This window comes from Pogoniulus pusillus, chromosome 12 (assembly GCF_015220805.1).
Source record: "Pogoniulus pusillus isolate bPogPus1 chromosome 12, bPogPus1.pri, whole genome shotgun sequence".
NCBI lineage: Eukaryota > Metazoa > Chordata > Aves > Piciformes > Lybiidae > Pogoniulus > Pogoniulus pusillus.
Genome location: NC_087275.1, coordinates 28,003,246 through 28,018,556, shown reverse-complemented (window position 1 = coordinate 28,018,556; position 15,311 = coordinate 28,003,246). Strand labels below are relative to the sequence as shown.

At 40.8% G+C, this 15,311-nt stretch overlaps 1 protein-coding gene across 1 annotated transcript in view; it reads left to right on the top strand.

Annotated features, from left to right (window-relative positions):
- IL1RAPL1 (interleukin 1 receptor accessory protein like 1) overlaps window positions 1-14,730 on the top strand; it is a 679,666-nt gene extending 664,936 nt beyond the window's left edge. Inside the window, exons 10-11 of the mRNA XM_064151980.1 lie at window positions 8,527-8,697; window positions 10,132-14,730. Of these exons, the coding sequence (XP_064008050.1) occupies window positions 8,527-8,697; window positions 10,132-10,850 (890 nt within the window). The 3' untranslated portion in view covers window positions 10,851-14,730. The remainder of the gene's footprint in view (window positions 1-8,526; window positions 8,698-10,131) is intronic.
- The last annotated feature ends 581 nt before the right edge of the window (window positions 14,731-15,311 follow it).

Genomic DNA, 15,311 nt, shown 5'->3' with positions numbered 1-15,311 from the left:
TAAAGCCTCTGTGCAGCTAAGGTGCAGGCAGGGAAAGCACTTGGAAGCCAGAGCTAAAGAATTCTTGAGTTTAACTTCCAGTTCTGCAGATGGCTGCTTTGCCTCTGCCCCTCACTGATGAAATATAACAGTGTTCCTACTGTGATTAAAACATATCCTTGCTGAGCTCTCTAAACTCCTGAAATCGTGTTTGGATTCTATACATGACATCCATAGTAGCTGCTTCTTGGCTGTACTGGTTGCACTTTCTTTAAGAGATAAGTTTCTGCTGCTTGCTGAAGCAAATCAATGCTGCCTTGAATTCTCTGTTGCACCTGGAAGTCCTTAGGTAATAATGATTTTTTTCCCTTGATATTATTTAGCTGCAAAAAAATAGCAAGGTTCATGGACAGACCTATGGATTTGCCCAGATTAATATCTTATTAACTGCACAAGACAAGAACTGGTAAGATGTACTTTGTGGCTTCCTGAGTTTCATCCCATTAAACTTCTATGCAGCAAGGAAAGCCAGTGCTTTAAGACTCCTAATTTTTCAGTGTGACTTAGCTACTAGCATTCAAATATAACTTTTACCAATGGGTTAGATACCACCAAAGCACTTGTGTTAATGATTATGCTGTGCAGGTAGGGCTAGACAGGAATTACTGCTATGTTAGTGACTATGCAATTACAGATTCTCCCCTGGGGACACATAGCATAAGCCTGCAACAGCAGACTCTCCACTGTGTATGTATTCCTTGAGGCTATTGGCAAGCTCTGGCAATAAGAAACCCTGCTCTATGAATATCAATTTCAAATTCTATTAAACTCACACTTAGAAAAATGCAACTTCCATCTTTCTGTGTGTTACTGGTTGCAAAAAAAAAGAAAAAGAAAAAAGAAAAAGGATTTTCCTCTTACTTGGTTATGATTTTATTGTGGGAGAACTGCTTCTTTTGACTATTCCTGTTGATGTATTTACACCTAAACTGCAATTCAAACAATAAAATCTCAGTGTATGTCTCCACTGAATATGGGAGTGCCTGGATTCTGCCCATGAAACTTCTGAATTCAGAGAAAAAGCTCCTTTCTCTCTTGCTGTTTTATAAGATCTAAAATACAGATATTCAGATCCTGCCTGGATGCATTCCTCTGGGATCTGGTACAGGTGATCCTGCTGTGGTGGTGCAGAGGGGAAATTAATTGATGTGAGATGATATTTTCCTAAATTAATGTTGTTTATGAATTTTGATATTCCAAACTCTGGACACCCCTGACCACTAATGGAAACATTCTATGGATAATATCTACATCTAGTAATAACTGAACTGGAAGAGAAGATTCCCACGGTCAAATGCCACTTGTGGTCAATACGCCACTTGCCCAGTAGATGGGCTCAAGCTCTTTCTACTCTATGGCACTTGGTGCCATGGTCTAGCCTTGAGCTCTGTGGTAAAGGGTTGGACTTGATGATCTATGAGGTCTCTTCCAACCTTGGTGATACTGTGATACTGTGATGGCAGTAGAGAATTACAAAGAGGCATTTAAGCATTTACTCACAAGTTATTATTACCCCCATGGGGGCTAGCCACAGTCCAGACAGTGCCCAGATGTTTTCAGGGGACTTTCCCCTGGCTCCTGGGGAAAGAATGCAGACAAACTCTGACTCTAGCCTTGAGCTCTGTGGTAAAGGGTTGGACTTGATGATCTATGAGGTCTCTTCCAACCTTGATGATACTGTGACACTGTGATACTGTCTCCTGGCAGGGATTTTTTCATTTTGAAAATGAAACTGCCCAATAGTCACTAGCATCATTGTTCTGGCCAATGAGTCAAAGCTTCACATGTCCAAGCAGGACTCTGTCCTTTCTGCCTTCAATCTTGATCCATGAGTTCCAGTTCCAGAATCTGGCTCCTGAATCCAGTTTCTTTCTACCTCAGAGTCCAGCTTGGGACTCCCTCAGTGCCTGTCCACAGAATCAGTGATGATGGTGGCTAATTGTCATTCAGGAGTGCTGGGTTCAATGATGGGTTTATATATATACTTAGATATTTCATTTTGTTATTACTTTCATTGAAGTTTTCCAGTTCAGAAGTCTCTCACCCATATTTCTTTTCTTTTCCCCTTTGAGATACTCTCTCAGCTGAGTGAAACAGAATTAGAGTATTTGGACAATTTGTCAGCGCTCTGGTCAAGCCCCATGTTGGATGCCACTAAACAACTGACAATTAGAATAAGATTCACTGTGAAATATGACATTGTGGGATTTCTTTTCATTATGATCTGTTCATCTACCTTGTGCTAGAATGTCTCCTACCAGCTGGAAATCAGTCATCTGCTTGGACATAACTGATAGGGAAAAAAATTGACTCCATGAAGAGCCTTTTCTTTTTTAAGAATTATTTTTCATCCCTATATGCTTCTGCAGTGTTTAAGGTTTAATAAAGCCTCAAAGGCTCAAACTGCTTCGTAGAGAGCAACGTGGAAACCATTAGCAAACAGGTACATCCGTAACACAAATTCAAAGCTGAATCCATTTCCTGGTCCCTGTAGATGGGGAAATTTTAAGTATCTTTTTTGTAGACACCAGCTTACTCTTTCTTCATGTGTAGCTGTGAAAGGAGCATGCATACTCTTAGATATCTGAGAGCAATTTACTTACCAGAGATCTCATTTGCATGTGACAAAGCAGATGTATATAGTGCCTGGGTTTCATTTTATGCTTGCATGGAGCATTTAAGTGACTGCTGCTGAGCACATTCTTGCAATAACAAACAGCAACTGTTCAGTTTTGGGCCCCTCACAACACGAGGTGCCACTGGAGAGTCAACAGTGAACCTGGTGAAGGGTCTAAGCAAGTGTTACAAGGAGCAACTGGGGGAAGAGAGGTTGCACAGGTTGGAGAAAAGGCTCCCTGCAATTACCTGAGAGGAGGTTGTAGAGATGTTGGTGTCAGTCGCTTTTCACAAGTCACAACTGACAGGACAAAAGGAAATGGCTTCAGTTTGCACCAAGGACAGTTTAGATCTGATATTAGGAGACATTTATTGGCAGGAAGTGTTGTTAAGTCTACCCAGGGAAGTAGCTGAGTCACCTTCCCTGAAGGAATTTAGAAGATACATAGCTGTGGTGTTGAGGGACATGGTTTAGTGTTGGACATGGCAGTGCTGGCTTAACAATTGGACTCCATGACCCTAAAGGTCTTCTTTACAACTTAAATGATGCTGTGATTCTATAATGATGCTGGGATTTCATCCTCAATGCTTACCTGTAAGATCAATCCAATTTTATCAGACCTGTGACTGAGCACAATTTCACGATCATTACCAAGTGGCTTTGTTCTCAACTCCATAGAACAGCTGATGTGATGTAGCAAAGTTTGTTCCTCGTAGCCTATTTTGATCAGAGTCATACAGCATGGGTGGATTTGGGCTGACAGAAACACTTGTAGACTGCATTAAACCTTGAGCATGGACTGTATTTGACTCTATTGTGACAAAGTGTTCAGTTCTGGGCTCCTCAATTCAAGAGAGATGTTGAGGTGCTGGAACATGTCCAGAAAAAGGCAATGAAGCTGATGAGAGGCCTGGAATACAGCCCTGTGAGGAGAGGCTGAGGGAGCTGGGGGTGTTTAGCCTGGAGAAGAAGAGGCTCAGGGCTGAACTCATTGTTGTCTACAACTACCTGAAATGAGGCTGTATCCAGGTGGGGGTTGGTCTCTTCTGCCAGGCAACCAGCAACAGAACAAGGGGACACAGTCTCAAGTTGTGCCAGGGCAGGTCTAGGCTGGGTGTTAGGAGAAAGTTATTCACAGAGAAAATGATTTGCATTGGAATGGGCTGCCCAGGGAGGTGGTGGAGGCGCCGTCCCTGGAGGTGTTTGAGAAAAGACTGGATGAGGCACTTAGTGCCATGGTCTAGTTGATTGGACAGAGCTGGCTGTCAGGTTGGACTGGCTGATCTTGGAGGTCGCTTCCAATCTGGTTGATTCTATGATTCTATGAAGTAATCCAGAGCTTCCACATACAATAATAAAGACTTTCATATTTGATCAGGTTTGCTTGAATTTGGCCATATATGATCTGCTTTAGATCTTGTTTCATTTTTTTTCATTTAACAGCTACAATAAAACTTCACAGAAATGGAAGCTGTTGAGTTGAAAAACCCCATCCTAGTTTTATACTCCCTGTAGGAAGCAGAAAGCAACTATTAAGGACATAAATGCAGGAGATTACTTGTCCATTCACAAAGAATGGCAAGGAGAAACTTACTACTCCAAAACATTTCAAACTATTGTTGTTGCATGATATTGTATGGCACATCCAGCTGCGTGCACTAAATTTCAGGACAACTATTATATAATACCACTATTCAACATACTTGGAGGCAATAAAACATGAAGTTACTGTGAGGTGTTTCTGAAAAGCATAAAGAATCTTGAAATAGTTAAGGAAATAAGAGTGCTTTCAGATACAAAAGCATACATAGATAATTGTTTTCAATCTCCATGGGAAAGAAAAATATAGGTGTCTGATTAAACTATCAACATCCCTGCTTTTGGTTATTAGCAGGTATTTTTCTTCCTAGGTGTGGGAGGAAGCAGGCAGAGAGTAACTGTATTCCAGCTTATTGCTAATGCACAGCAGGCTGACAAAAACAAATCTTTGAAATGGCATAATCCATATCTAAAGCCAAAGTGCAAGTAACAATCAATCACATTTTCATTCCGAAGATGCTCGCGTAGCAAACTTAATTGTTTGTTGATGAGAGGAACTGGGGAAGTTCTCATTATCATAGAGTCATAGAATTGACCACGTTGGAAGGAACCTCCAGGATCGTTCAGGCCAATCTAGCCCTGTCCAGTCAACTAGACTGTGGCATTAAATGCCTCATCCAGGCTTTGCTTGAACACTTCCAGGGATGGTGACTCCACCACCTCTCTGGGCAGCCCATTCCAATGCCAATCACTCTCTCTGCCAACAACTTCCTCCTAACATCCAGCCCAGACCTCCCCTGGCACAACTTGAGACTGTGTCCCCTTGTTCTGTTGCTGGTTGCCTGGGAGGAAGAAGAAAAGCTTCATTTAAGCCTTTTAGGCTTCATTGAAGAAAAAGCTTCATTTGCCACAAGCTTTGTCTTTAATTTTGGATTCTTGCCCTATTTTTTTCTGACACCAAGTATCATCTGGTATCTGAACTTATTGTGTGGCCAAATCTGTAATTATCGTACTACACAATACTCTAAGGAGTAAGATCAAGTCCTTTGTGACTTCATTTGTGATTAGGAACAGATCAGGAATTTTATGGTGAATTGTTTTTTTTTCTTGGAAAAGGCAGATGTGCTGAGATCTAATATTTTGGATAGGGCTGGGTGCTAGGTTGGACTGGATGATCTTGGAGGTCTCTTCCAACCTGGTTGATTCTATGATTCTATGATTTTCACAAGTTAAGTGCCTGCTCCAGTGAGTGGTCAAGAAAACAAAAAGCTGTGATGGTCTTCTTTGGGCCACAAAGCTGGTGAAAGGCCTGGAACACAGGAAAGGATGATTAAGCATTGGCTGCCCAGAGAGGTGGTGGAGTCACCATCTCTGGATGTGTTAAAGAAAAGATTGAATGTGGCCCTTGGTGGCACAGTTTAGCTGATGTCATGGTGCTAGGATATAGGTTGGAGTTGATGATTTCAGAGGTCTTTTCCAGCCTCAATGATTCTGTGAAAACAAATGTTCTGGGCAATATAGGATAATACAGTCAGAGTCAGAGGAAGTGCTGCAAGCTCCATGATATGAACAATGTGTATTTCAGATAAATGCATTAGTGTGGTATTTACCTATGCAGCAAACCACTGGCACAGCATGAATGATTTTCCTTCTAAAGAAGAGTATGCAAACTATCTTAATAGACAATATCCTAAGCCTTGAAAGCAGCTTGAACACTGTATTATTTCATATTATGTAGCCATTTAAGGAGTGATCCATTCTCATCTTTACTCACAGACCTGCAACAGAACAGCTCTGCCCTCGAGCATGTCCTATGGATGTAGCCATTACCAAGCTGACAACAGAAAAATGGTTCTGCTACATCATCACTTTGTTGTTTTTTTTGTCATTTCCCCACTAACTTCTTGACCTTCCTGTGTGCAAAATTGGTTCTTGGGATCCTCAGTTCAAGAGAGATGTTGATGTGCTGGAACGTGTCCAGAGAAGGGTGACAAAGCTGGTGAGGGACCTGGAACACAAACCCTATGAGGAGAGGCTGAGGGAGCCGGGGTTGTTTAGCCTGGAGAAGAGGAGGCTCAGGGCAGACCTCATTGCTGTCTACAACTACCTGAAGGGAGGTTGTAGCCAGGTGGGGTTGGTCTCTTCTGCCAGGCAACCAGCAATAGAACAAGGGGACACAGTCTCAAGTCTTGTCAGGGGAAGTATAGGTTGGATGTTAGGAGGAAGTTGTTGGCAGAGAGAGTGATTGGCATTGGAATGGGCTGCCCAGGGAGGTGGTGGAGTCACTGTCCCTGGAGGTGTTCAAGCAAAGCCTGCCTGAGGTGCTTAGTGCCATGGTGTGGTTGACTGTCTAGGGCTGGGTGCTAGGTTGGCCTGGATGATGTTGGAGGTCTCTTCCAACCTGGTTGATTCTATGATTCTATTGTAGAAACAAAAGCCTGCTATGTAATTTCCCCTAACCTCATACTTGATCCATTTGGTGTCATTTAGCTGTCTATTCCTTCAGGTTTTAGGAAACCAAAGGAAGTGAGAAAATCAACACCTTGTTCTATAAACATCTCTCACTGAACGTTTAAAGAAGAATGTTACCACTTTTAATACTTTTAATGATAGAAACTTCATGTTTGTAGTGGAAGGTGTCCTTGCCTATGGTAGAGGATTGGAACTAGATGATCTTTGAGGTCCATTCCAACCTAAACCATTCTATGACTGTGTATTGGTAAGGACCACGGTTTCATAAATACCCTGAAGAAAAATAACAGAAAGAGAAGCATAGAAGGTAGTGCTTCTCTTCCTTAATTTGCTGTTTGCTTTTTGTTTGTCAGCTTTGTTTCCTGTGGCTCTAACAGCTCAGTAGATAACATCACATGAAAATTATGCAGGGGAGAGAGTGAGCATGTCATCCTTTCACAAGTTTGGAGAGTTTAAAAGTAGTTAGAGTTCTGCCATCTTAATTTTGTCATCTGCATATGTTAATGAGCACAGCATGCATGGTTCCTCAGAAGGAAGGGTAGACTCTTTAAGATTAGCACCATTTCACTTATTTCATTTATACTCTTTGCACCTATCCTGCATGTTTCAGCTTTTTCCAAATAATGCTATCAGAGTACACAACCATGGCAAAGGAAGAAAAGAGTGACACAGTAAATAGCATTGAGTGGATATAATGCTACATGGGACATACTGTTGAGTACTCAAATCAGGTCTCTGTTACAAGCAGTTGATATTCTCAACAGCTTGTGCATAGTGTTGTTGGAAGAATTAGAGGGATGTTAACATTTCATTGCTCTTGTCATTGATTTTTTTTTCCTGCTTTCTTCTCAACAAAAGTAAAAATGTGACCTCTTCTTCTGCTGAATTAGTTCCAGAGCACTTGGCATTATTGACCTCTTAATGAAAATGAATGATGGCTCTTTTGATGCAGTCTCTCAAGTAGACTCACCAAGCACGTTTAAGAAACAGGCACATTTATTTCTCATATTGGAATGGAATAACACACCATTAAGTAACAAAAAAGTACATTAGTGCAACATTAAATTTGCAAATTTAAGCACTCAGTATTCAAGAGATTTAAATTGCCTTATCAAGAGCTGATGCTGCAAAGATTTAAGCTTGGCACTAACTTCAGAGCAGGAAAGCCAATGAATTTTACAAGTAAGCTACACATATGCTTAGAACATTTCAGCCCCAGGCCCTACATTTATTGTAGAGATCTGGCAAGACTAAAATGTTTTTACTATGCAACCATGACACTTGCACATTACCTTAGGCATTTCATGCTTTTCTTTTTCAAGCTAGAGAAGATTCCAAATTCTTTTCACTGACATTTTGTTTTCTGTTCTCACAATCTGTCACCCAACAGTTGAGTGGATTTCCTTCATATGGACCTGAAGCAAATGTTTATGGATATGGATCCCCTTTCCCTAGAACCTGTGTAAATAGAGATTACCTTTATCAAGGCAGGTCAGGGAAGATGAATGGATTCATAAATGTGGAGAAAGGGTGAAAGCTTGCCATTTTATCTAAGCCATTTTGATTCCTGGGAAAGTGGTCACCGATGTGTCACCAGGAGAGTGGTGAGAGCCTGGAATGGGTTACCCTGGGAGGGGGTTGAGGCCCCATCCCTGGAAGTGTTTAAGGGCAGGCTGGATGAGACTCTAGCCAGCTGATCTAGGGAAGGGGCCCTGCCCATGTCAGGGGGGTTGGAATTAGATGATCCTTGTGGTCCCTTCCAACCCTGACTGATTCTGTGATTCTGTGAAACAATTTCTTGGGAATTACCTAGGTAATAAACAAACTAACTTACTTTCTTCATCCCTCTCTTTTCTTAGACAACAAAGACTACGATGCATATCTATCTTATACCAAAGTGGATCCTGACCAGTGGAATCAAGAAACTGGAGAAGAAGAGAGATTTGCTCTTGAGATCCTACCAGATATGCTTGAAAAGCATTATGGATACAAACTGTTCATACCAGACAGAGATTTGATTCCTACAGGAAGTAAGTCACATCTTTATGTTTCTGTGTTTCCTAAGCAGCAAAGGCAGTGACTGCTGCAATTGTTTTAGTATCGTTTCTCAACCTATTGACCTGGTCCTTCAGAATGTCATCTTTCCTCCCTTGTCTCAGAGAATGGTGGAGATAAGCCCCCAGATGTACTAACTGTGTATTTCCCAGGGAAGAGGACTATTTTTTTAGTGAGTGTATTATATTTATTAAAGGTGAGACAGTGCAAATAGAGCATGCATAAGTAATGGAAATGAACAAGACTAACATTTTTCACAGAGTTGTTTGGGAGTTTGCACATCTTGGAATGAAGACAGCGGCCTTGGTTTTCAGTTCCTTAGAGGTTGCCTGGAAAGCTACTCATGATTCTAATTATTTGTTATAGAAATTCAGGCAGGAAATAAAAAACTGTCCCTGGCCTAAGGCAAAGGTTGAGCAATCTCACCTACCACACAGCAAAATAGTGAATTCTGTTAGTTTTTGTTGCACATAAATGTTTAATGGTGGTACTGGATCATTCTCAGATATTAAAAATTAGATTGGATTCCAGCTGGTACAAGCAGATCTTTTTCATGTTTCTTTCACATACTCCAAACTATGTGCAGCATTTTTTTTTCTCTTGAGCTGTTGCAGTATTCTTCATAACTTCAATGTAACCACATTGAATCAATCACCCAGGTTGGAAGGGACCTCCAAAGGCCCTCTAGTCCAACTCCCTTGCTGTGAGCAGGGATATCCTTAATTCTGGATTGCCCACAACCCTGTCAAGCCTCATCTTGATTATCTCCAGGGATACCACCTCCCTGGGCAACCTGTCCCAGTGTTCCCCTACCCTCATTGTAAGGAACTTTTTCCTAACACCCAATCTAAATCTGCTCTTCTCTAATTTAAACTATTGCCCCTTGTCCTGTCACTGCAGGCCTTAGTAAATAGTCCTTTTCCAGCCTTCTCTTAGTCCCCTTCAGGTACTGGAAAGAGGCTATTAGGTCTTCTCTTCTCCAGGCTGAACAACCTTGGCTCCATCAGCCGCCTTCATAGGAGACATATCTACTAAGATCAATATGTTTTACTAAAGAAAAGAATGAGTGCTTGGTAAAGGCAAAGAACAGCATCAGGCAATAGCACAGATTTTTTTTTTTAACCTACAGCAAAGTGAACATTAATTGTGAGGACATCACACTGGTTTTGTGGATGTATGGTGGAGGCATGAAAGCAAAAGAATCATCTAACCCTACAGTAACATGCTAGGGTATTATGTGAGTTTGAGACCAAGACCTCGAAACACAACATTGCTGCTCTGTTGTCTCACCTAGGCTGAGTTGTCTTTTTAAAGGAACAAATAATGGTTTGCTTCTATTGTTTCTCCCTAGTCTGTTGGAGCAGAGTGTTTTCTTGGACTTATTTTTGAGCAATTGTCTTATTTTGTAGCCTACATTGAAGATGTGGCAAGATGTGTAGACCAAAGCAAGCGACTCATCATCGTCATGACTCCAAATTACGTGGTAAGAAGAGGCTGGAGCATCTTTGAACTGGAAACGAGGCTTCGAAACATGTTAGTCACAGGAGAAATCAAAGTGATACTAATTGAATGCAGTGAACTACGAGGAGTTATGAACTACCAGGAGGTGGAGGCCTTGAAACATACCATCAAGCTCCTCACCGTCATTAAATGGCACGGACCAAAATGTAACAAGTTAAATTCCAAGTTCTGGAAACGTTTACAGTACGAAATGCCTTTTAAGAGGATTGAACCCATCACACATGAGCAGGTTTTAGATGTCAGTGAGCAGGGGCCCTTCGGGGAACTGCAGACAGTCTCGGCAATTTCCATGGCTGCTGCCACCTCCACTGCTCTTGCCACTGCCCATCCAGACCTGCGCTCCACCTTTCATAACACATATCATTCACAGATGCGCCAGAAACACTATTATAGAAGCTATGAATACGATGTACCTCCAACCGGCACCCTGCCGCTTACCTCAATAGGTAACCAGCATACCTACTGCAACATCCCTATGACACTTATAAACGGCCAGCGGCCACAGACAAAAACTAACAGGGAGCAGAACCCAGAAGAGGCTCACACAAACAGTGCCATACTCCCCCTCTTGCCACGGGAGACCAGTATATCGAGTGTCATTTGGTGACTGAAACGCAAGGGGCCGTCCACTCCCTTGAGTAGGAGCTGAGTCTGCAGTCCGGTGCCTGGAACTACATCCTCGACTGCTGCTGTTAAACATGCATTACAATCGATCACACACACGAGGAAAAACAGGGTCTTGTACATATGGTTTTTGCAATTTCTTTGTAGCATCAGTCTTCCTGTTTTACTCATGTCTCTTCCCATTCACATTTTCGACTTTGTTTTATATGTCATTGGAGTTTGTATATTTACATTTTTTTAAATGAAGAGACTGCTGTATAGATAGGAAACCTTTTGGCTTCATTAGTATAGTTTTAGACCTTTTTTGTTTGTTTGTTTGTTTGTTTGTTTGTTTGTTTTTAACCTCTCTTGGGAATGCTTGGACAAAGCTATGTTGATATCAGAAGCACTATCCATTTTGTCGGCCTGCCTAGCCTGATTCCTGAAGGCCATGCCTGCTGCAGTTCACCTCTCTTTGGAGAATATTTGTTCTTAGAAGGACCCCATCCCTCACTGAAAGCTCCAGTTTCATTTCTATTCCCATAATGTGCACTGCTCCTCTCCTGCCTTTACAAGTGACCTCCATTCGGGGTAACACTACAGTCTGACCATCTAACATGTAACTTGGTAGATACCTGTCAAACAACAGAATATACTCAATCTGTATCGGTTGCTTCACAGTAGTCACTACAGAGTGTATAGAAACTAGAGATGCTTTGATTTTTTGCTTTCGTGGGTTTGGTTTGGTTGGTGGTTTTGGGGTTGGGTTTTTTTGGTTGGTTGGTTGGTTGGTTTTATTTTGGTTTAATTATTATTTGAAGACTAAGTCGGTTGTATCCCTTTTATAAATACAAGAGCAAACTCTATTTTTAACAGCTCCTGGGGGGAAAAAAGCATCCATGTGGTCGTGGAATTGATTTTAAATACATTTAACCTTTTTTTTTTATTAATATTATTATTTTTCCCCCTTTCAAAGTCCCTCAAATAAGACCATTTGCAATTGTCAGGCAAGTGAAACAAGCGAGGCAATAGGCGCTGAAGTGCAGAGAGTCCTGCTGATCCTTACAGCAATGACTTCCAAACCAAAGGGGAATACAGAGACAGTATTGTAGATGGTTTATTACTTTGTATTATAGAAAATGTTATTTTCTAAAAAAAAAAGGAAAAGCAAAAAGAAAAAGGGAAAAAAAAGTCAAAGTAAAACCTTATTTTGCTTTGGGTTACAGAGACCCTTTGTATTTTACTGTTCCAAAACCTGTATCTGCTTTAAAATGATATATTCAGGATTAAGAAATCTTTTTTTTTTTTAACATTTGGTTTTAGCATGTAATTATAAGTAAAATTTTATGAATTTCAACATGATTTCAGTAAGATCTCAGGCAAAAAAAAAATAAGAGAGAGACAAGACATGAATACCAACACTGTTTTCAGAATAAACTTTATTTACACAAAATTAATATTTAAATCAGACCTGGAAGTATAAAAACCAATTTATTCACTTTGATGAATAAATAAATTAGTATTTATTTTTTATGTATGATTCTATCTCTAAGGAGTTTCAACTAATGTGTGTATCGTGGCTACCAGGGAAGAAAAAAGGAAACCCTACTACGTTTACATCTAGACAAATGAAACAGGCATCATATCTATGTTCTAAAGAATGGAAAAGGTCCTTCTGGTTTTAGAAAGAGAAATGAGCTGTGCTGTAGCTCTGCAACATATCCAGGCCAAGCTCTCTGCTAGTTTCTGCTAGCAGAGAGCAGAGGAACTGATGTAAAGTTACTAACTGCAGCACTGGCATATAGTCCTGGTTGTGATTGCCCTAGCAGAAAGGTAGCTGCTACCCTGGTAGACAGACCTTGTAGGCTATTTAGGTAATTCATTAGCTTTAGGGAATTGTATGGTAGCTAAATGATGTTGGCCGACACAATGGAACTGTGGGGTTTGTTCATCCTGCTTGTCACAATGAAACAACAAAAGTACAGCTTATGATATTTTGATCTTCTTAATGAGAAGTGATGAGTAGAGAGCAGGTAAGCTGCAGTTTGGAGGATGTTTGTGAGAGTAATCCAGAGCTGACATTGTGGGTGGAAATGACTATGTTCATGATGTGAAAGTCGAGAAATGTCGGTATCTGCACAATACGCTGGTGGAGCTCGGTAGCTACACAACGAGCTGATGGGATGGGCACTGATTTTTATTTGCTTAAAAATTGCTTATTTCTCTGACAGTTTGCTCAAGTTCTTTTCTACACTCTGTTCCTTATTACGGTGTCTCCCTCTGGACAAGTGCCAAACATCTGCAAAACGGAAATGGAGCTGCCAGGCCAGATAAAATGTTAAGAGCTTTGCACATTTGGTTATTTTCATAGCATAAGGAAGCAGTTATTTATTTGTTTGTAGAGACACCTGTCAGGCACTAAAGGCATTTCCTTCATTCAACCGGATGCCAAATACCCAAGGATCCTCTGAAAGCAATGCATTGTTTTTACCCCTTTCTCCCCCGCCTTTACGTTCCCCGTGGTAAAGACTGGGATGTGGAGTAAGTGTAGGATGTAACTCTCTGACCACAGTCACATTTAGCTGATCAGTAGATGTTCCCTTAGCCACACGGGGAGTCATTTTCTGTTGTTCTATTTTTAGTGTAGATTTAAAGCACTTTGAATAGCATGATTCAGGGATTGATGGATACTATTTGATATTCATACTACTTAAAAACAAAACCAATTTTCTTAGAATGTTTTGTCATAATATTAAACAAAAGAAAAAGTAAAAAAAAAAAAACACAAAACAATTGAAAAAAAAAAGGAAACAAATCACAGAACAGTACCTGAAATAAACAGAGAAGCTGTCTGTGGCTTTAGAAACATTCCTCCTTAGTATTCCTCCTCGACGAACAGCTCTGTGTGGGGAAGAGTGAAGGAAACTGTTGCGTCTTCACATGGTCTATGTTTGACAGAAGTTCTGTTGGAACACAAAATAAAATGGAAAAGAAAAAAAAAATTGAACTTGTCCTTGCCCTAGTGCTTAGGTTTCATCCTCTTTCTTTTGTTTGCTTTGCTTTGCTTTTGGCAAAGGGGTTCCAGTTTTTGACGACACAGCGGGAACTGTGCATGCAATAGCCACACATAAGGTTTAGCCATAAGCAAACAGCACTTTAAAAACTGCAGAGTGGGATGATCAGACAAACTTATTCTGACCAGTCACTAACTTACTGCCTGTATGTGGATTCTATGCACGTGAATTACCCAAGTGTGGTGCTTTGTTTCTATAAGGCTCTCTCTAATCAGGGCAGTCCTATAAAGCTAAAGGACTCCGTTGCACAACCTGTGGAAATTCAGTATATAGGTTATTTGGACAGTACATATGAGCTGCACAGATGTGAAGGACTCTGTACAGTACTCAGCTAATAATTGTGAAGACAAAGTGCAGTATTCAGCTAAATAATTGTGAAGACAAAGTTCATTTCTGGGTCCGATTCTGTTCTCAGTTGCAGCGGTACGATTTGAGAGTAAATCTAATAAAGGTGAATGAGTGCAAGATTGATGTGTGTGGGAGAAGAAAATTGGAAAAGCAAAGAGGAAAGGAATTCATATTTGCAGTCTATGACGAGCTGAAATCTTGGCTGTAAGGAGAGCAGCAGTGAAATGTCTCCTGCATTTTAGTAGGGCTACAGTTTTCACCTGGCAGCCGACATCAAACGTTTCCAATACGATCTGGTCCAGAGCTAAATAACTGTTAGGCTTAGATGCAGACTAGGAGTTTCCTATTACTACACAGCTGGGAAAAGCATGTGTGTGTTGCATAATGGGTGATAATCAACTTCAAAATAATTGGAAAGCTTGTTATACCCGCCTGATTAAAATTCACTAAGTTTTCCTTGGATCTTGTGCATTAATGATGCATTTAAATTATAGATACAGCAGCGAGATTTGGGGGAAACTGGTCTGGTAAGCAGGCTTCTTTCATTCTTGAACTGAAAAGAAAAAAAACAAACTAAAAAATAAGAAAGAAGAAAAAGAATATAAAAATTAGGAGAATTTAATTAAAATCCAAAATGGAGCGGGGTGGGGGAGTAATGCAGAATTAAAGTAAGGTGAAAAATAGGATAACTGCCAGTGAAGAAGTCCAAATACCCACATCTTTTTTTTAACTGACTGTGTCATTTTTTTTTATCATGCAAAGCTTTGTACTGTGGCTGACCTACACCAAGCAACTGCTTTTTTAGGGGCCTATCCGCACAGCACAGATACATCTCTTTATGTCTAATATAGATATATATCTCTAGATGTCTAATATAGAGATGTATCTCTATATGTCTAATTAGGAGGAAGTTCTTCACAGAGAGAGTGATTTGCTATTGGAATGGGCTGGGCTGCCCAGGGGGGTGGTGGAGTCACTGTCCCTGGAGGTGTACAAGAAAAGCCTGGATGAGGCACTTGGTGCCATGGTCTAGTTGACTGGCT